At 39.0% G+C, this 21,842-nt stretch overlaps 1 protein-coding gene across 1 annotated transcript; it reads right to left on the reverse strand.

Annotated features, from left to right (window-relative positions):
• Nucleotides 1–6,403: 6,403 nt before the first annotated feature.
• Nucleotides 6,404–20,379, reverse strand: tspan9b (tetraspanin 9b). Its single transcript, XM_061714783.1, has 8 exons — nt 20,229–20,379; nt 11,434–11,496; nt 11,157–11,276; nt 10,207–10,281; nt 10,019–10,114; nt 9,126–9,239; nt 8,910–8,993; nt 6,404–7,594 (listed from the first exon to the last, which is right to left on the reverse strand). Exons 1-8 carry the CDS (start codon nt 20,283–20,285, stop codon nt 7,523–7,525), a joined length of 681 nt encoding a protein of 226 aa, XP_061570767.1. The 5' UTR covers nt 20,286–20,379; the 3' UTR covers nt 6,404–7,522.
• Between the last annotated feature and the right edge of the window lie 1,463 nt (nt 20,380–21,842).

Consider the following 21,842-nt stretch of genomic DNA (forward strand, 5'->3'; position numbering starts at 1 on the left):
AGTGGATGAGTGACTGCGTTTACATGCAGTCAATAACCCTTTTAAAACCCGAATATTGGCAATAACCCGAATTTGTACGGCAATGTAAACACCAATAACCCCTTTGAATAACCCGAATTTGCTCATATTCAGGTTTTTAAAACCTGAATATGATCCCTGGGTTACTCCCCGAATATTCGGTCATGTAAACGCCAAACGGAATATCCCGATCAAACGGAACAGGAGTTTGTTTTCTGCGCATGCTCTGTTCGCAAGGAATCCTGGTCTTTTGAGTCCAGGAAGTTCTTCTAAACACGGAGACAGGCAAGACCACGCCACACTTTTGGAGTGAGGAGGAGACTAATCACTTCATAAATGTAATGAAGGATATGAACATTTTGGCATTTGTAGACGGTAGAAAGTACGGGGATAGCGAGATTTAAAAGAAGGTGAGTGAAAAGTTGCGTGAAGCAGCATTTGTTTTGAATTTGGATACAGGAAGAAGAAGCGGAAATGACGGTAATTGCGTCATCATGTTCTCCGCGCGTTGCTGGTTTGATAGAGATATCCCGAATGATTAATCACCATGTATACAGGGATAACCCTGTTTGCTCACGCATGTAAACGGAATATTCCCAATGTTTCAGTAACCGGAATATTAGCAAAAACCCAAATTTTGACTGCATGTAAACGTAGTCACTGTGTCCTTCAACGAGCTGAATGCCCATTTTGACAAAGACAATAAGGAAACGGCTACCAAACCTGAGATGGATTGATGCCCTTAAGGCTGCTGGTGTCATGGTTTAGTTATTAAGAAGGCCCATCAGCATCTCTTCTTCTTGAGGACACTGAAGAAAAAACAACTATCTGCTGACATCCTGGGCCATTTCTACTGTTATACGATTGAGAGCATCTTTACCAATTGCATCACAATCTGTTCTAGCTTCTCTGCTCTGGAAAGCATTAAAGGAGCCCCCAATCCAAAACTAGCAGGTTCAGGAACAGCTTCTTTCCTTCAGTTGTTTCCCTGCTGAACTCTGTCCCTTGCTGAACCTCTTTCCCCGCTGAACCCACACCATCACACTACTTCTTCTTCATGGATAACTCCATTTACAAGGACTGTATTTATTTGTCCCTGATATCACTCCTTCTACAAAGCATTCCTGGTACTTACACTGTTACGGTGCTCACCTTACTCATATATACTCTGCATACCTCTTATTGCACTCTGTACTCTGTATACTTTGCATATTTTGCACTTTGTATACCTGATCATTGCACAAATTGATACTTAATTTATCTGTTTATATTATTCATACTATATTTTTATAGTGTCCATATTGTCTACACTACATCTTATATTACCCACCTGTGTATTAATATAATACATATAGCTAACTTATCCCAGCTCTTTATATCACTCTTCTGTACATTCTACTCTTGACTGTACATAGTGCATTTGATGCTTTTTGCACTTCTAAATTAGATGCCAAACTGTATCTCGTTTCCCTCTATGTTACATGTGTAATGACAATAAAGTTGAATCAAATCAGATCTCACATTGCTGTGTTGGTATTTATGCTTAAATGAATGCTTAATTATGGGAATGGTCTTTTGATTGACAGCTGACTATGGTTAATGGTTAGCTGCCATCACTAAGCTACTTAGCACTGTCTTGATCGGACTTCTAAAAGAGCTTATTATTCTTATTGTCAAGATAATATGGCTGGTTGCGGTGTTAACTGTCTAAGACACCACTGTGAGCAGTTTTGGGTTAGGCTTTAACAGTGGTAAAGCTTAGCAAAACAGCCTGAGGAAATTATCTCCACCTCTAGTTGACGACTGCTAGCCATAGGACACCAGCCAGGCTGCCTTGGATAATTTTGGGACCCTTCTGACTGAACCACTTGCCAACCTGTAGTCGTTTGCAATATACCACACTTTGCTAAGATAACTACCCACGGTTCGAGGGCTTAGGTTGTTTGCAGGAGACTGAGCAACTGTGTTACCCGGAAGTGCTCCATAGTCACTTCAATTGTTTCAATAGTGACATTTGAAGTGAAGATTTTTTTCAACAGATTTGATGAGAATGAATATAAGGTAGTAGTTAACATTAAACGTTAGCACAAGATAAGCCAGCCAAACTAAAACTTTTGGTAACTAAGATAAGACTAGCGTGTTCCAGCCAGCTTTCTTACTCTGTTCGGCCGATTGGCTCATATTTTGATTTACCAGGGTTGGGTGGTATCAGTCCCAAATCAATCCACTACCACTGTTTTTGACAGTTGGAAATGAGGGGTTTGTGCTGATGTCCTATCCTTTGTTTTCTCAGTACTACTGTGAATTATGGCCAACATCTCCAGTTTGGTCGATCGTGTTAAAGGAATTATTCCACAAGTCTGTTCTGACGCAACCTTGCAAGTCCAAATGTTTGTTTCATAGAGGAAAAAAAGGTCTTAACATGTCAACTGTGACATCAGAGTCTAAAATGTAGCGCTCGGGTTTTACAGTTTCTCTTGACGTTGCACACTCTGACCCTGGAGTAAACTCGGAGGGAACTCAATTCCTTGGAAGATTGGCAATTGTGTTGAGTGTTTTCCACCGAAAAGTGACTCACCTGTTTGAAGAGCAGGATGCTGTAAAAGGAAACAAATTTCCCTAATGACCAGTAGTGAGAGAAGTGACCATTACTCTGGAGTTGTACCTCTGACTTTGTCACTGTAACAAGTCTGAAGGCAGCTTGTGAAGTTTCAAGAGAGTAAAGTGAAAGCTTTCATTGGTCTTTCACAAGTTCAATGTATTCTTCAGAAAACATGGTGTTTTCTCTGTTAGTTACTGTCAGGCAGCAGTGCAACAAGAATGTTTCTTTTTGTGCTTTGCAGTTGTAAGTACAGCTTGTTCTTTTTTTCATTCAGTTTTTGTTGTTTCAGGCAGTCATTATGAGTTGTGTGCAGTGTGACAGTGCTGGACCACAGTGAAGAGATCCCCAAGAATGCTGATAATCTGCCGTTTGGCTTTAAATGAAGGTACAGTAAAGTACAGTCTAAAGTATTTTTCATGAGGATAAAATATCGACCTGGATCAGGTGCTTAAAGGTGCTTATTGTTCCACAAGAGTTTCGTTTAAGTTTCCAACACACGTACCTCTGTTTAAATTGTCACATTATCGTCAATTTATGTTATTGTAAATTTCCTTTTTTATAACTTTTATGTCAGTCGAACAAAAAAGATATCCAGTGTGCACAGCTCTGTTACAGTAGCTTATGGGGGCAGATCCATAAGCAGACCCGTGTGTGTTAAAGTCATAAACAAGGTCCCTGCTAGATTCTTGTTTCCAAGCCCACACTCATACACAAATTTCCTTGAGCTCATCGTCACAGTTAAGGGAAGGAAGACTGTTTTTTTTTGCTGTCCATCATGTGAGAAGTAAACACAGATCACAGCTACTCCGAAAATGCATTTGCCCCCATACAAGGCTCTTTTGCTTTTGCTTTTTCCCAACACATTTACATGTTTCAAATCAACAAAAAAATGATAATTATATAATACTAATTTGAGCAGCCATCGCTTTTTTTTTTCTACAGTAGAAAGTAGTGAAACAATTGAGGGCTATGACCTAAATTCTACCTCTGCAGACATTGATTTCATTGGCAGTAACACTGCAGATTTGCTGTAATCAGCTATAGATGCAGTTGTTTTTTCAAGAAAGAGGGTTTCTAACCACAGTATAATCTGCATGCCGAAACAAAAAGTGCATAAAATGGAAAGGAACTGGTACTCTTGTAAGTCTATAGATTCTTATCTTGCATGGAAAGATAAGAACAGGTTATTATTCATTGTTGATAAAACATAGTAAAAATAATCCACGTTTTCTGTTCAGCACTGTAGCCAGGCTGACAAGCTGACGAATGGTGCATTCCTGCAGCTCTCAGTAATGACGACTCTATGGCCTTCTTTAGCAGTAAAATCATCACAATTAGAGAAGATATCAACCAGGTCCACTCGGCACCAACTGTGGGCGTTTCTCTAGACTGTTTCGTTACTGTAAACCTCCCTGAGCCCTATATCATCCACGTGTCTGTTAGACCCCATCCCGACACGACAACTCAAAAATGTTTTCCCTCTTATTGGTACTACAATATTGGAACAGATCAACTTATACTTAAACTTAGGATATGTGCCACAGGCTTTTAAAATTGCAGTATTTAAACCTTTACTCAAAAAGCTCCACTTAAAATAAGACAAAATCTTCACATTTTGTCTTACTCAGTTCAAAAGTGAAGATTTTACATTTTTTTCTTTAGCAACATCACATGATGAACATAATCATCTTCAAAAAGGACATTTTAATACTAAAAGAATATAGCTTTCAGTAATGCTATTGCTCACTGTGGACTCGGAGAGATGAACCTTCGGTTTAATTCACATAGAAGTTTGAATTTCTTTGGAGAAGGGAAAGTGAGTTTTTGGTGTTTAACAAAACTTTTACATTTAACCTCCTCCCTTTTGATACAGAGACAGGCAGACAGACAGGCAGACGGAGAGACAGGCAGACGTCTGCCACCAGAGCTTCCCTTAATCATTTATGTTTAGATAGTTGGAACGGTTATAAAAACGTATTTATATCAGCAGCAGGCTGCAGATGCTCACACAGCAGCGTCAACAAATGTCATCCTCTGTCAAACTGCAGCTCAGAGTGCACATTAAAGTGCAGCCCACAGACCAGACTTATTTAAATTTTTATTTAATGATTAAAAAAAGTAATAATATTCTATAGAGGTCCTCTATTATTTTAGCCTATTTCATGAAAACTTTCTTCATGATTTTCATAATAGCCATGATCTGTAAAATTAAGTTTACCCCATTACTGTTTCATAAATTGCATTAATTAAATGAACAGTTTAAATAGTGCTTATAAACTGATAGTTGTGTCTAAAGTTTCCCAGTTCGTTAAATGTATTAAATCATCACGCCAGTGTTGTTAAAGTTTAACTGCTGATTTGGAGACATTTAATCTGATTGTTAAATCAGTTTGAAGCAAACTTGAAGAGTTTCATGGCAGCAGGTAAGAATGGAGCCCAAATGTCTTTGCAAGAGTTAGAGGAATGGCTCTTCTTTCCAACATTGATCGGATACCACACCTCTAGATCACATGAAAGCGCACTCTCGGCGATGAAGACGAGCAACTCTGGCTGCCAGCAAACTTGTTTGTTTGTAACAGTGTAGTACATGTTAGGAAACAACGTGGGCAGACAGGCTAACAGCAAGTCAGGAATGAACAGGGTTTTTCTCGTGTTTCTGAACCTGCTTAACAGAAATAAGGCCACCATCTGTTCTCCTGCCATCATCAAGGAAACACCACACCAACATTAACTCTCATTTCCCTTCTTGCAGTATCTATTCTATTTTTGGTCACAACTACCTCAAATAAATACTCTTTTTTGACCAAAACCAGTTTTTGATATTTTATTAAAACATTGAGTTTGCCGACATTACCACTAACATCTAATGACACCAATGGCCTCTGCACTGCGACAACAGATCTTTCCCTTCTCTCACTCACTATTACCAGAATATACATGACTTACCATTTTAAATTACACACACACACACACACACACACACACACACACACACACACACCTTTAAATGATCACCTACTCAGGCTTTAAACGAATATTTTTTCATGCTCACATTGGGCAAATTCTCGAATTTTTTGCAATAAAAATCTAATAATACTTATCCTTTCACTTAAAGGAGCCGTCTGTAAGAAATGTCCAATACTGGTACTGCAGTCACTTTCAAAATATTGTTGAGCGGCGTGTACCCTCCCCCTTCTCCCCCCGACCAGAAGTTGCCAGGTAGGCTGCAGAATGCAGCAGGAACGTAGGCTGGCATGGCTGCGATAAAGAGCCGAGCTGGCAACCCGGATGCCGAAACAATACTGACTTGGTGATTGGGAGACAGGTGGAGGGTGGAGGTTCAGAAACAATACTGACTTGGTGATTGGGAGATAGGTGGAGGGTGGAGCTTCAGAAACAATACTGACTTGGTGATTGGGAGATAGGTGGAGGGTGGAGCTTCAGAAACAATACTGACTTGGTGATTGGGAGATAGGTGGAGGGTGGAGCTTCAGAAACAATACTGACTTGGTGATTGGGAGATAGGTGGAGGGTGGAGCTTCAGACCAAAACAAAAAATGACAACATAAACATCAGTTGAGGGCTGCAACTCCTCTTTTTAAACTGGAATATCCTGGCTTGAGTGCTGTTGTCAGTGACATAAGTATTTGAAATTAACATGATTTTTAAATGTCTGTTGACATATCGGGGTCATTTTATGATTCGTTTTATTATTGCTCTTACATACAGCTCCTTTAAAACTGTGAAAAACCTTAATTCTCATGTAAATAACAGAAATCATGAAGAACGTTTTCCTGTAACATTTTTATGAAATCACGTTTTTATTGCAACAGAAGAATGTAAATAATGTGTCCTTACAAGAAAATAAATAAATGGCAACTAAAGGCTAATCATTATTCATTCAGTTCTCAAATTTATATATGATAAGCTACTGTATAATTCTGGCCCATTTCTTTAAAAATCACAAAAATTAATATATTTATTCCATCTCCGGGGTGGACTACAAATCAAGTCAAGTAAATGTTACTGATGGTCTTATATATCATGAAACTTGAACTGAATATACACACAAAAACAAGAGGGGATAAAAAAAAGCATCCTTCAACCAGTGCCAGTGGTTTTAAACAATGAGAAAAAAAACTCAAAATTTAAAGATATTTTGTTTAAAACGCATGAATTAATGGAGGGTCACAGCAAGTTCAGCTCCCTGAGGATTCATTTATAATCTTTCTAGTAATGGCAGCAGCAGACCTCAAGAAACCAGAGCATGGAGGCCCACTCCAAACAAGGAATAAGAAACAGGCACCTGGCCAAAAAAAAAAGAAATCCCAGATTGGTCACAATACTGAGAAACTAAAAATGACAAGTTGTTCCACAGATTAATGTACTTCCATACACGTTTTCCTGTTTTAGACAAGTTTTCAATATACAGTATTGTTCCTTGAGGCCTTAATAGTGAATATTTTATTTATTGTAGGTTAAAACATTTTTTATTATTAAAATGGACATACCGGTAAATATCATCACAGGTTATCTGTATGGTCACTCTGATATTCTATAAAACTATAATAACACAAATCTTAGTTGCCCTCATGCAAAAAATGCCACAAATAACATATTTTACTGTAATTATAATAACAAACATGTTTTATTTACTGTAATTAATCTTAAATTGACCAACTTTATACAGTTATTGAAGACTATATACTCTTAATAGCACATATTAATCCAAAATATCAAGTATGTTAAATGTTGCTCAATTCTTGACGATGCTGAGGCTATACATGTATACCAGCAGAAACATCAGCTTGTACTTTGACAATAAAAGCACAGGATTATGTTACAATAGCACTGAGGTTAGCTGGATGTTATATGGGTCCTTTTTTCATGACTGATTGTGGTTCAGGCGGTTGTGACACCATCCTTTCTGCCGATCTGACAGTAGATGACCATGGATGCGACCATGCCGAAGATCTACAGAAACAAAGAGGAAAAAGAAAGGGAGGTGGGACATGTTAGGCTTAAAACAGAATCTCTTCATGTTGTTTGAGTTCAGTAAATTAAAGTATTGATGTCACAACGCACAACAGTTTGATGCTTAATACTTTTGTAGTCTCCTTTAAAAAAAAAGGGAGCTGGAGAAGGGAGCCAGGGGCCCTTTGCTCAGGCTGGTACCTCTAGAACCCGAGACTGGAAAGGATCCCTGTCAAACTACATGATTTTAAACAAGACTGCTAGTTGTCAAGACTGGTTAAAGGCAAATCAGTGAGTGGTCACATGTCAACATTTCAGTAAGCATCTTTAAAGGCCAACGGTGACTTGTTCCAACATCGAGGAACAACGTGACAGAGACTTGTGTCGTTTTTTCACTGCTCTGCCCACTGGGGAGTGAGGTGAGGAGCATATAGTTTTTAGTTTTCACATAAATAACGCATGCAACTAATTCTGGCCTGTCCATCGGGAACCTTGTTGTCCACACATTGAAGTTATGAAAGTCTTTTTTTACTTTGTCAGTAAATTGGCCAAACTGTTTAACATTTCTAAACCTCCACAGCAAAAAATGTAATTTGTAGCTTAAACGCTGATTCCAAATTTCATTTTAAATGCAATATTACCACATTTGACCTTTTTTAGAAGGAGTCGGTTCAAAAACACAAACAGTATCTATTATTAAAAGCCATTACGTTATTCTGGTAAAAGTAGAACCATGAAATTAGAACAAAGCACTGTTTTGCTGATATTGTGGGAACTGTCAGGACTCTCTAAATACTTGCACAAAACCTAAAGAGCAACTTTGATTTCATTTATGTTGTTTCATATAATTATTTATGACATTTGTATTTGTGTGATGAGTTTAATCAACAATTAAATCTTTGATGTCTGTCACATGGCTACTGTCTACCAATGTTTGGGGTGGTGTGTGCACACAGAGGGGTGATGGGTGCCAAACATAATCTTGCATCAGCACCAAAATGGCTACAGGCAACTTTGAAAAAGCACAAATGGCTGCATGATTCTTAGATATTTGCATGCATGCCTGGGTGCATGTTTAAATGGAAATGTGAGACTGTTAACTGGGCTGGTGAAACTGTCCAGTTGTTGCCGTGGTATTTTACTAATGTTGTACGGATATCCAGTAGGTGTTTGCCTTGTAGGAACCTGCTGCCCTTTAGAGGATAAAAAGTCCTTTTAACTCATCACTGAATTTCACGGTTTGGTTCCGTATCTAATGATTGTTGAGTCTTCATAGGTGATAAATGTGTGTGTGTGAGAGAGAAAAGGAACTGACCAGCAGGACAGCAATGGCAAATGCGATTCCTATCACCACCTCCATGTTGTTTTCCATCACCTCGATGATTTTAGTGGCGCAGGGCTGCAGGGTAAGACAAAAACATGACACATGCATCACCATTTCAGTTGGTTCTTCAGTGATCTTCTGAACAATCTTACGTTTCTTTTTCGCAGTCATGGTTATGTCTGCGTGCAGCTCAGACTCAGGACTCACCGTGGTGTAGTAGACAGACTCGCACGTTAGGATGGCGGTGCTGTTGCAGCGGCATGAATCTGGGATCTTGCCCTCCCAGTCCGACTGCCCATTCACCAGACCGCAACACTTGAGCTGGAAGGGAGAAACACCGGGACGACTGATCAGTGTTTTCTCATATAACCAAATGTAATTGCATGTGTTTTAGCACTCTGAGGATGGTTAACAGGCACATGGCTCAGTGTCTTATTTTACACCTTTCTTTATGATAAACACATCATTTCATCACTGCGTGAATTTTATTTCTCCAGTGTGAAGATGTTATTTTTCCTTATTAAAAAATAGCAGCGAGATTAATTTGTTTGCCGGCTTGTGGCAGATTAACACCCATAACAGGATATTGTTTGAAATAGTTCCAGTAATTGTCCCCTGAATTGTCAGTTTAATTCCCGCACGTGAACGGTATCAGAGAAAGTCTGCCCTCTCGTGGCTGCTCATGGCAACTCCAGGCGGACTGATGAACTGAAAAATCAGCATGAAGAAGGCAATGAGCTTTTGTTTCAAGTTTAGCCTGAGAAATGTTTGAAACCTGAAATAATAATGAATAATAATAATTACTAACCCTTTTTCAGTAGCTGTAGAGATGGTAAATGAAGAATAAAAATCATTTGGTGGGTTATACTTGAGCTCTTACTGTACTGATGCACCCAGTCAAAAAACAGACTTGTATTGCAAACATTCCTAATGGTTCAAAGTTTAAATTTAAGATTACACAAGTCAAAATATTTTGTGGAGAAAAAAACCCAACAAACTTTAAGCTAGAATACAGTAATACTTGGGATATTAGGTTTTTTTGGAAGGGTTTGGAATTAGTTTTAGAGGTTCAGATGGTCGAAAGGATGCTCGTTCGTTACCTCACGCTGCAGTTTCTCCAGGTCTTCTCTCACATTAGCTGGCTGTGATGACAGCGGGAGCAACTTTTCAAGACGCTCCTTCATCCAGTCCTTAACCTACAAAAAAAAAACAGACAAAAAACACACAATGTGATCCTCCAAGGAACAGAAGAGACTGAGGGACACAAGGGCATCAGTTCCCATCTCACCTTCTTCTCTTCCACAGCTCCCAAGATTCCTGCCACCACCAGCAAGATGAAGATGACGAGGAGGCTGATGAAGAACTGAGGGATAAGAGAACAAAAAATTATTTCTGTGTCTTTGGTCCACTGCTTTTTTTTACAACCATAGTTATTCGGGTCATTTGTTTGTCTATTTTGTTGTTTAATAGACATTTGTTTGTCCAACGCTCTCTTGAAAAGGCCCCACCAGGTGAGAGGTGTGTCTGCCAAATGAGCCCAAATCATTACCCCTCCACCGCCATGCTTGACAGTTGGCATAAGGCATTTGTGATAAAAAGGTGTGTTTGCTTTTCACTGATATTGTAGCCAAACATCTCCTTTTTCACTTGAATTGTCCAAAGAAGTTTCAGAAAACATAGTTGTTGACATGCAACCTTGCAAGCCTAAGCTGTGTTGCCATGCTCATTTTAGAGTGAACAGGCCGTCTGATTAAGTGATTTCATTAGCAGGAGCTGACTTCTCTTAGTTCCTATAAAAGCAACAGGATGTAATTAGTTTTTCCCTGCACACCGTTCTACTATTTTGGCTCAACTTTTGTGAAATAATGAGATGGTTATGTGACAAGGTGAATCAACTTTAAGGCAACACAGCTGCCTGTGAAGCTTCACCTAGGGAACAAAGACATAAACCCTTGACTTAAGATACCGTGCATCTTTTCATATAAACAAATAAATCACACACATTGAACTTTTCATCACATTGGGTGAAACTTCAATGCAACATGGGCTACAGGCCTAATTTACTCTTCTACTGATGCTTCAGTCTACATTTCTTATAAATTCCAATGAAAAAACAGCAGCTGCTTTCAGTTTTTAACATTTAAGTCGTTTTCTTAGAAAACAAATGAAACAAACTTTTAGAAGTGCTTTTTTGAATAAAGTACACTGTCATGAATGAAAATCAAAGACAGTTCCCACCAGCAGCAATAGGCAGCGGTTCTCTCTGATGGCGCCGCAGCAGCCCAGGAAACCGAGCACCATAATGATCACTCCAATGGCAATCATTAGATCAATGCCAGGAAGGGATTCATCTGTGATCTGCAGATGGAGGACAAAGAGTTTAGCTGCACTGGACCGTTTTGAAAGGTAACAACTTTAACAAAGATGTCTCCACATGAGTGGATGTCAAGATTATGTTTCAAAACCACATATTTTTTCAGCTCAGTAACTCATAATAATTCATGTTGTGTCTTACCGCATTTTTATCCTTGCTGACTTTCAGGTAGATGGAGACTCCCAAGATGATGCAACCACTGATCTGAGGAGAAATTAGATGACTTTTATAATAACCAGCCAAACAAAACGAATTTGGCGACATCAGGTGGACAAAACCTGCAGCAGCAGAACCACAACGTAATCTTCACAAAAGAACAATAGGAGAATCACATGCAAAGATAAATGCATAAAACGAATAAAACCCATGTGGAAACAAAGAAATTAATAAACATTTTGAAATGAACTGTGTATTTGTTCCAAATAATAACTGAAGCGTGATCAAGTGTAATTTAAAACTGTAAAAAGCACAACATCTGATCCTGGTTCGGTTTTCTGTGGGTGCGGCTCAGGACCGATCCATTATTCAGCACTCAAAACAATTAAGTGGCACAAACATGCTGCTGTGAGTAGTAATCTGTAATCAATATTTCATCTGCAGAGGAAGAGGAGACTTCTGCATTTCCATGGAGACTGATACAGAGCTGCCTGCTACAAAACAATGGGAAGTTTTTATTTACATGGACTGGCTGTAGTTGGAGTAGCGACTACACCAACTTTGAAAGTATATGTTTGGCTTTTATAAATTTGCACCCTGTGTAAGACACTTTTTTAATTCTTAATTTCTAGTCATATGGCTTTGAGCTTCTGCCCTGATGCTTTGACATATGTACCTGCGTTCTTAACTGAATTTTATTTTTAACTTCAGACTTTTCATCTTATCAGATATTTTCTCAAATTTCAGTTGACTGGAAACAATTCACATTGAACTGTTTAACCAACAGCAGTCTTATTTAGGCTGTTTCCTGTTAGTAGCCAGGCCCAACAGCTTATCAGGGTCTGCAAACACCCTCTTAACGCTCATTTCTATGTGCAGATTTTTCTAACGTGCAAATCAGAGAGTTTAAGAAATCAGTCAAATCCATCAGCTGGCCAGTGGCAGTGCATAGTTTACCAAAGCCGTTAGTTGTTCCTGGGTGAATTAAAAAAACAACTTACGGATCTGAATTGTTAAGTAATGGTAATAATGATGATAAAAATCATAACTGTCGTTAAAACTCAGCCATATTTAGCAATCATGTTAACTGCTGGCTGATGGGGTTTCGGTAGAAGACTTTGCATTAATGCCAAACTTAATGGGTGGATGGATGGAATTTCAAAACTATAAATAAATGCAAGAAACATGACGTTCACCCTTGGAGAGTATGATGGATCACTCTTTCGACCTCTGAAATGGTAAGAACAGACAAGACAAACAGAAAGAGGATGTGACCTCTGTGCTTTCGCTCACACTTGAACACACACCTTGAGCCTTTTGTACCAAGTGAATGCCAGAGGAAGCATCAAAACTGTAGACAATAAGTCAAATACGAACCTGTACAACCAGTCTAATGGTGCTGATCAATCATAAAGCATGTAGCTCTGAGTTTACAGTGGTGGCTGTCAACAAAAACAAGATTTATACATTTTCTCTCATAGAAAAATGGTGCCACAATGAACAGAAAAGACCCACTCCAGACAGAGTGGAGATCCTTCCATCAATAAAACTAAATATTGTCACCTGATCCTGGACAGGATATAAGTAAAAGCAGCTAATTTCACTTTACATGGATCCTGGGAACATTTCACAGTAACTTATTAACGTAATCGTGCTCAATATTTAACCATTTAATTGCTCTTATTATGGGACCTTTGTCCCCATGAATAAAGAGTGGAAACCAGGGCTGAGTAACATTCGGTCCAAAACAAACAATTGTTTGCATGTTAAACAAAATACACACAGCTGTGTTTCTCTTCATAACTACACCTGCTATCTTTTAGCCCAACCCTTTGGCTGATCCCAAATCTCTAACGGAGCACAAATTAGTCATCTTTATTTCTGGTGACACATCAGTTTAAATGTCATCTGAAGGAATATTTGGTGACGTTTAATCTGTTTTACCAAGCTCATATGGCCTGCTGTCACCTTGAGCAAAAACTAGCCAACAGTGACACTCGTTGGACTCCTGTCTCATCTCTTGCAACAAGCTAAAAGGTAAAGACTCAAGAAAACAAAGATAGGAGAGAAAAAAAAAAAGATTATCCATGACATGATATTTGCTGCTTAGACTTAACATTTTTGAAAGAATTTTCAATTACACCAGGAAGAGGAACTTCACTCAGCTTTTTAGCCGTTAGTGCCATCGCCCTAAAGTTCAGGCTGCTGATGGATAAACGGAAGCCTGCTGGGGGTGACACGGCTTGAGGAAACTCCCTCCATCCATCCCCTCATGTCGTGCTTATTATGAAGACACCTGTCCTGAAGTTCTACATAATAAAAGCAAAAACTCTTCCAAACAAGCTTGTATTTCTTTCATTGTTGTCCATCAACATATCGACTGCAGGACAATTGAGAAAAGCAGAGCGCAGACATGAAGGGGAGCGGGGGATAAAATCAGTCTATTCTCGGATGTTTGGACGGAGCAGGAGCGTTTTACCTGCTCTATCAATGAAAGAAAATAATGATCTGAAACAAAGCTGGGACTGTTTTGTTAAAGGTGGTTGCTGGAAGCGAGAGGCACAAGTGACGATCGCACTTTTCAACACTAGTGACCGTTTTCCATTCATCGAGCTGAATACGAGTCTGTGGCAGAACTGTCACACGAACACCAGCAGAGAAAACCTGCAGAGCAACATAGCAGTCAGGGTTCAGTAGGTCTATACAAAACACAACACACCCGGTGAGCTCACAGCAGCTCAGAGAGCCAACAAAGACCAGAAACCTGAAACCTGGACGGATCCTGACTGCGGCTTCAAAATGGTTTCTTAATGGATCTTGACACCATGATGTGTGATTACATCATCAGTGATGCTCTGAATGTACAAATACAGACGTACTCCACAGCACAGTTAGCTGAAAAACAAACCACGTCTCAGTGGCTCTTGGATGTTTATCTAAAATCATGAAAACAAATATATATATATATATATATATATATATATATATATATATATATATATATATATATCGTATTTTCTGGACTATAAGCCGCTACTTTTTTCATAGGTTTTCAACCATGCGGCTTATACAAAGGTGCGGCTATTCTGTGGATTTTTCTTCCACCGCTCGGGGCGCTCTAACCGGAATTAGAGTCAAAACTAAGACAAAATAAATGCAAAGAAGAATACGCTACTTCTTCTTTAGCAGATAGAAGTAGGTAGAAGCAGATTTCAAACAGATAAATAAATACCGGTTGTTTTCTCTTGGTTCTGTCCCGTTTTAATCAGCAAAGTTGCTGCCGTGTTAAAAGACACTGTTAGGAAAGGATCTATTTAGGTACAAACATGTACATCATTTACAGTTCAAAATCCTTCTGTACATGTAGTAAATATCTAATCTAACAACATAAATATCTGCGGCTAAATATCTTTTTTTTTTGTAATAGAGCGGATGCGGCTTGTATGCAGGTGCGACTTGTATATCTTTTTTAATAATTTTTTTAAAAATAGAGCGGATGCGGCTTATTTGCAGGTGCGGCTTATAGTCCAGAAAATACGGTGTGTGTGTATATATATGTATATATATATATATATATATCTCCATCCATTATCTATACCCGCTTTGTCCCTTTCAGGGTCACGGGGGTCTGCTGGAGCCTATCCCAGCTCACTTCAGGTGAGAGGCAGGGGTTACACCCTGGAGATATATATATATATATAAATAAATATATATATATATATATATATATATATATATATAAATAAAAAACTAAAACAATGGTTACAGTCAAAATTAAACAGGCAACCATATTTTCCTATGCCCCCCATAAGTCCATGAAGACAGGTCCAACACAAGAGCATGCAGTTCTTTCTGGATAGTTTGAACATTGAAAGCAAACTTTCAGGGCCAGGGAAGAGATATAGTACTCCAACCAAGTAGTTTCTTTGGAGCCAAAACTCGTGGCATGTGCAATCTTACACTCAAAACAACTGAAGCCCACCCCCCTCAAAGAAACAGGCATTCAGCTTCTTCCAGTGAAGGCTACTCCAACACATATGGTCTCTCTGAAATTAAATTGCACAAGTTCTGTTCTTAAAATGCCAATTACGAAATGATGCTTCAAGAGAAAAAGAGAACAAACAGAAGACATTTCACAACCATACAGTTCCCAGCGTTCCCACAGAGTCCCATTAGTTGAGAGCTGACTTACTGCATGAACACACACAAGCTCACATTTGGCATTACTCCCCTACTGGTCAATGAATTCATTTATTTTCCCAATTAATTAAACTTTTAACAGTTCTCTCCCGTGTTATGGAATATGAGTAAGTTATTACTGCAACAGAATGACTCTGGTACTACCACTTTTATTTTAGACTTGGGGACGTTTTCTGTCTGGCCAGTGGTCAATTTTGAGAAAGTTGTTATGACACATGAACCACAATGTATTCCTTCTGTATGCAACACAACTGCCCATCATTTCAGTATGATCAGCTAAATACAGCCTTAACCTATCGGATCAGGTTCAGTCATAGTTGATGGAAGTTGAAGTTAATGTAGATTGGATTACAGATAATCCTAATTTAAATGCAAATAAGAAAGTTAAGACTGGAAATCTAAACAACAGTGAAACGGACTGGCGTAGACTTTCCAGTACACCTTCGGCTTGAGTTACTGTTCTCTCTTAAAACTGTAACTTACAAAAACAGTCCTCTGTAGTAGAGTCACTGCGTAACTGAGAATGAAATAGAGTGATACCACACAGGAATTCTTTCATAATCCAAGCATTGATGCAAGTGATAAGCATTCGCATGTACAGTCATGAACGTGCCACGGCCCTCCCCCGGGATCTGTGATCCTCCCGGCCCTGTGTTCAGACAGAGTCCACTTCTAGTCCTTCATGATCACCAGCTTCAGTCTTCTCATTGTACAAATAACTATGAACATTGCACTGATTTCTTTAGGAGATCTCAGTTTGTAGTATACATGTGATCCACAAGAAGGAACATTAATGTATTGTGTATAGCGGGCTCATTGATGAGCCAAACTGATAGAGACTGAAAACAATCTTACAGCTGGGTTGTTTTTTGTGCCATTTTATGAGTCTTCTGCACCTTTACAGAAACATCAAGGAATTTGTTTCACGTTACAATACCAGTGGAGTTCATTTGAAGGAATATTTGTTTAATTTTAGGAAGTATGGTTCAAGTCTCGCAGTCTCCCATCCAGCAAAAACTCACTCTCACAGACAGCGTTGTAAAAAGCATCTTAATGTCCACACCAAGAAGGAGATCCCCGAGCTAAACATAGCAAGTACATCACTTTGCACATGAAGCGCAAAACTCCAGTTTTGATGTTGAGAGGAACCTCTGTTAAACATCAGCTGTACAGCGGAACTAAAAAATACTCATTAACTGCCCACTTGTGAATTGCTCTCTGACAGGCATTAGTGCACTGACACAGAGACACGGATAATTGTGTTTTCTCCTCCCTCCACTGCATCGTGTTTTGAAAGATGTTTGCATGTCTACACGTAGTCAGCGTCATGCTGGAACGTCAAGTGTTCAGCCACACAAATAACTTGAGCAACGAGGCATCTAAAAAGGGAAAAAAACAGCTCATAGATAGCTCCTTATTCAGGGTTCACTACTCCGAGGAGGATGATGCCACTTAGAATAAGAATAAATGGGTGGACCACTTCCTCTGTGTCCACGGTTATGGCTTAAGAGCCCATAACCGCCGAGCCTTTTAGCAAATGGAAGAGTCACTTTGGCGCTTGACAGCAGAGCCACAGTTGAAGAATGAGAAGAGAGGGGCTTTACAGTAAACAACGAGCCGGCTCCACCCTCGCCATCCGAGGTACACAAATATCCCATTGTAGTCACAATCACGTTAACATCCCATTGTAGTCAGAATCACGTTAACATCGATCTCACGTCATTTCTGGAAACAAGAGGACTAAAATGGCCTCAGGTTATTTAAAGGACAGTGGTTTTCATTTGTGGCATGCTGGGGGGGGCAGCAGTATTATTAAAAATAAACTCCTGTTACAAAATGCATTTAAACATTTTCTGTTCATGAAACCATTTTTTAAACACTCAAGTCATCGTCAACTTACAATCTGTATGATAACGCAACCTTCTGCCAGATATATATAAACAAATTATTTTTTTTAAACCAACAAAAATGTTTATCACTTGATTCCCTGAAGGTCAAAGTTATAGTCGTTTCTTTTTGCATTAAAAACTACTTCCTGAAGTCCAAAATACTCAAATTTATGGATATTGTGGGCTATCAAACAGCGCAAATAATGTTCAAAGCAAAAAATGATCTGTTACCAACAAATATACAGAAATTATTTAGTAGTTATGAGGGAAGATATGGTTTAAGGGGCAAAAGTAATTTTAATGTCACATTAATACGCACAAACAGGAAAGGTTTTTGTGTTTCAGTCAGCGGGGTGAGGCTATGGAACAAGTTTTCAATGGAATTAAAGCAATGTCCAAATATTAAACCGTTTAAAATAAAATACAAAGACATTATTTTTCAGAGGTACAGGGATGAGCAAAATGCTTGGGTGCAATGATACAGTGTTTATTTTTTATTTATCTATTTTTATCCTTATTTTCTTACACTAGTCAGTAGCTTATGTTGCTACAATGTTTTTATTGTCTTGTTTTGATTGTTTTTGTTTTTATTAATTATGTTTGCATAATGTTATGTTCGCATGTGTTAGCTAGTCATATTTAAGGAGAGGGGGTGAGAGTTTATAAGTTTTACTTCTTCTCACTCCCTTTCGAATATGTACTTTGTTATGTCTAATGTTAAGACGATTGTCTTATTTTCTCTCTTTTTTTTATATGATTCATATTCGAAATAAACACTACTACTACTACTACTACTACTACTACTACTACTACTACCTGAAGATTCTGAAATATCATGTTGGGATATGATTTCTTTTATACATATGATATTTTAAAAAGAAAACTCCCGCACACATTCTTCTCACCAGACTACTGTTTTATTGGGCCAACGTTTCGGTCATCAAACGTTGGCCCAATAAAACAGTAGCATGCCTTGAGAAAGGTCAATGACCGAAACTTTGGCCCAATAAAACAGTAGTCTGGTGAGAAGAATGTGTGCGGGAGTTTTCTTTTTAAAATTGGCTGCAGCTTTCCTCCTCCGACGGACCTTTCTGTATAACCAGTGTGCAAAAAGTTTCTACTTTGGATACATATGATATTAAAAAAAAAAAAAAAAAAAAAAAAAAAAAACACTGATAATTGTGGCTCTGCAAAAAAATATTCTATAATTGTCACCTGACAAGAACGAACCATGAATTAACACTGTCATCTTGTTTACTTTTTTATTAGTAAATCCCTCAAATGTTAAATTGACTGTTACTCAAAGTTAATAATCTCATTTCCCACCAAAAGCAAAAAAAGAGTTAGGGAAAAGTATTCAAATGTGCAAAAGAATGAATGAAAGACAACAAATTGCCTCTTCGGTGCAACGTATCCACCAAAATAAATTTCACATTGATATTCTGCTTTTTTTTCTTCTTTTAATGTCTTCATGGTTGAATTATCTACATATACCAGCCCTATCAGTTCAGATCATTCCCACTAAGCTCCTGCTGTGATCGGTCTGGTCGGTTTGAGGCAAGAGAACAGTTGGAGCCGCTGTGGAACCAGTTTCCCTGGTTCAGAGACACTTCTTTAGTTGGTTAAACATGAAGAACTGGTTTGGGCCCCACACTTCAGCTGTAGCTCACTAGCATCCTGGAACAGTAATTATTGTTCTCTGGTATATATGACCTCACAGAATAGTCAGTTATTAAACCCCTTCACACACACACCTGCCGGCAATCCCCACGCTCAATGCTGCAGGGTGTGATTTCTGTCAGCCCCCTAAAGAAATGATCAATAATAATGGCCGTCAGATGCACATCTCTCACCAGTCTACATGGATTAATGATTCTGTGTCACTTTCTTGTGATTAAACCAAAATTCATCTAAAAGAAACACACCAAGACAGACACATGCCGGCCGACTACGACCAGAATTAAACTGATTGTAACGGATTATGTGTCAAACTTTTTCTGATCTCATCTTATCAGTTAATCTTGTATAACAACAAAACATGCGTTTCTATGGCAACATTCAAACAAGCACCATCACCCTTGAGTAGAGCAATAACTTTACCCAAAAGTACTGTATGGAGCTACAGGTTAACCGGCACGGAGCGTTTGGTTTTAATGCTAAGGCTCCTGGCAGAGAGGGAACACATGGAGCAAATGTTTCCCAAACAAATGGATGCAAATGAACCTGAAACACATTCTGGAAGCGCTCGAGTACAATCTGTTTAAATTTGTCTTTAAAAGCCTTTGGGCACAGATGTGAAAAGCTGGGCTGATAGTGATCTTGGCTGGGAGTGAGGTGAGGCCCAGCGTCAGCCACGCCCTGAAACTGAGCACATGTTTGTTTGTGGAGGGAGAGGCAGCGAGATGGAGGTGTGGGTCACCAACAAAACCTGCTCTACACCGTCACGTGACTCAATCAGACGAGAGCAGAGATGGAAACAGCAACCATTGACAAAAAAATCAAACACAAACTTCCCTCAACCTTTCCAGAATTATTAATATCAGTACAAACAGTCAAAAACCTTGAATCTTGATTTGCTCCTAAAAGAAAAAAAAAAAAGGAAGCCAATTTGAATGACTCAGACACTCAAGAACAATATTTAAAGTAATCTAAATGTTGAGCTTTAACTCAAGTTTTGTTTCTCAGACTCACCCAGAAAAGGAGGTTGAAGAAGAAGAGCAGGTATTTGACACACTTATTCACAGCCATGGCTCCTCTTTTCTCTGCGTCGTTCCTCCTCTACAGGCAGCAGCTCCTGACAGCGTGAAGGCAGAAACACAGTAAGACAAATTGGTGAAAAGAGTCCACTTCACCTATTTCCTCTCCTGGGGGAGTTGCCTTTTAGTGTCTCCTCCTCCCTCCCTCAGAAGAATCTCCCTCCACATCCTACTTCCTCATTTCCCCAAAACATAAAGATATTCACACCTTCCCACAGACCTCCCTGATGTTACATGAAAACATTTTTATCTCTAAAGCTCTAAAACTTTGTGAGACTAAAGGGGTGAAAATATGTTTTAAAATACAACAAAAGAATATGTTTGATATATAAATAAAATATTCTGTTTATTTTTTCAGATACCTTTTTTTTCTTTTACAACCGTCTGCCTATGGCGGCAAAGGAAACGTTAGGTTACTTGCGTAACCCCGGTTCTCTGAGTAGCATGAGTGAGTGTGTGAGGTCACGCAGAGGGCATTCCCAATGTGAGACACCAAACGAATGCTATGAAAGAGAACCTTTTTTTTAATATAAATGCAGTTGGATCTTGCCGCAGATAGTCTGTCCAGGGTGTAGCCGTGCCTTTCACCCAAAGATGGCTGCAAAATCTGCAAATTCAAGTTCAATAAATTAGACAGATAACTCTATTTATATTAGATTATTTGACACACTGTCATAAAGATTTCACATCATAAACCAAACTAGCTAAAGTTTTGACTCTTGCACATTCACTAGTCTGAATTTGCAACCGCCGGTCAGCACTACATTATCACTTCCATAAACCGTAATGCTGATGGAAATGCTTGCGTCCTCGACCAGTTGAGCACGTCAAATTCTGGTGATTAGGATGTGAACCAGCAGTTGTGGGAGGATATAAAGAACCAAAAAGAAATCTTAACAACTTTTTTTGTTTGCTTTTAGTATCAACTTCGGTTTATCGATAATAAATTAACTGAGGTTGTTCCTAGATTTGGTTGATTAACACAATACAGTGAAAGGTTAATCATAAAATCAGCTGATATAACCACCTCCTTGGTCAAGAGGTTTCACCCTTGCAAGTACTCAGTCCTTTTAGAGCGGGGGTTCGTAGTGCTCAACATTTTGGACTATTTTCCAGTTCTCTTTCCCAGATGCCTTGAAAATAAGAACGTAGCACCCTCCCAGGTAATCCACCAGGCGGCAGATACTGAGTTTAAACCAACAGAAACAGAGCAGATCGCAGCAAACACGCACTGGCCATCCGGCATGCTGAGAAGCATGTCTGCAGACCCGGAAGCTGCATTTTCCTGGTGGGCCGATGCACTATTTGGGCTGGGTTGTTTATTTTATACATCTATTGGTCCCACCACCCCATAGAACTTGCATATTGGTGGCCCAATTGGCACTGAGTTGGCCCATTCAGATGCTTAAACACTAGCCCTTTTGGTTTTTGGACCTCAGCCTGCATAATACATTTGTCGATGCAGGTATTTATCAAAACTGAGATGGAGGGAAAACGGAAAGGACGCGCGGAGAAAATACGGGCAAAAACAAAAGACAGTCCAAGTAGA

The sequence above is a fragment of the Cololabis saira genome, chromosome 23 (genome assembly GCF_033807715.1).
Source record: "Cololabis saira isolate AMF1-May2022 chromosome 23, fColSai1.1, whole genome shotgun sequence".
Lineage (NCBI taxonomy): Eukaryota > Metazoa > Chordata > Actinopteri > Beloniformes > Belonidae > Cololabis > Cololabis saira.

What these genes read in the sequence shown, in the direction of transcription:
- tspan9b (XM_061714783.1), bottom strand. Translation starts at nt 20,285, where the DNA reads ATGGCTGTGAATAAGTGTGTCAAATACCTGCTCTTCTTCTTCAACCTC. An exon ending in TCTTCAACCTCCTTTTCTGG is followed by an intron (nt 11,497 to 20,228) that starts GTGAGTCTGAGA and finishes ATTTCTCCTCAG; the next exon opens with ATCAGTGGTTGCATCATCTT. An exon ending in TGGAGAAACTGCAGCGTGAG is followed by an intron (nt 9,240 to 10,018) that starts GTAACGAACGAG and finishes TCTCCCTTCCAG; the next exon opens with CTCAAGTGTTGCGGTCTGGT.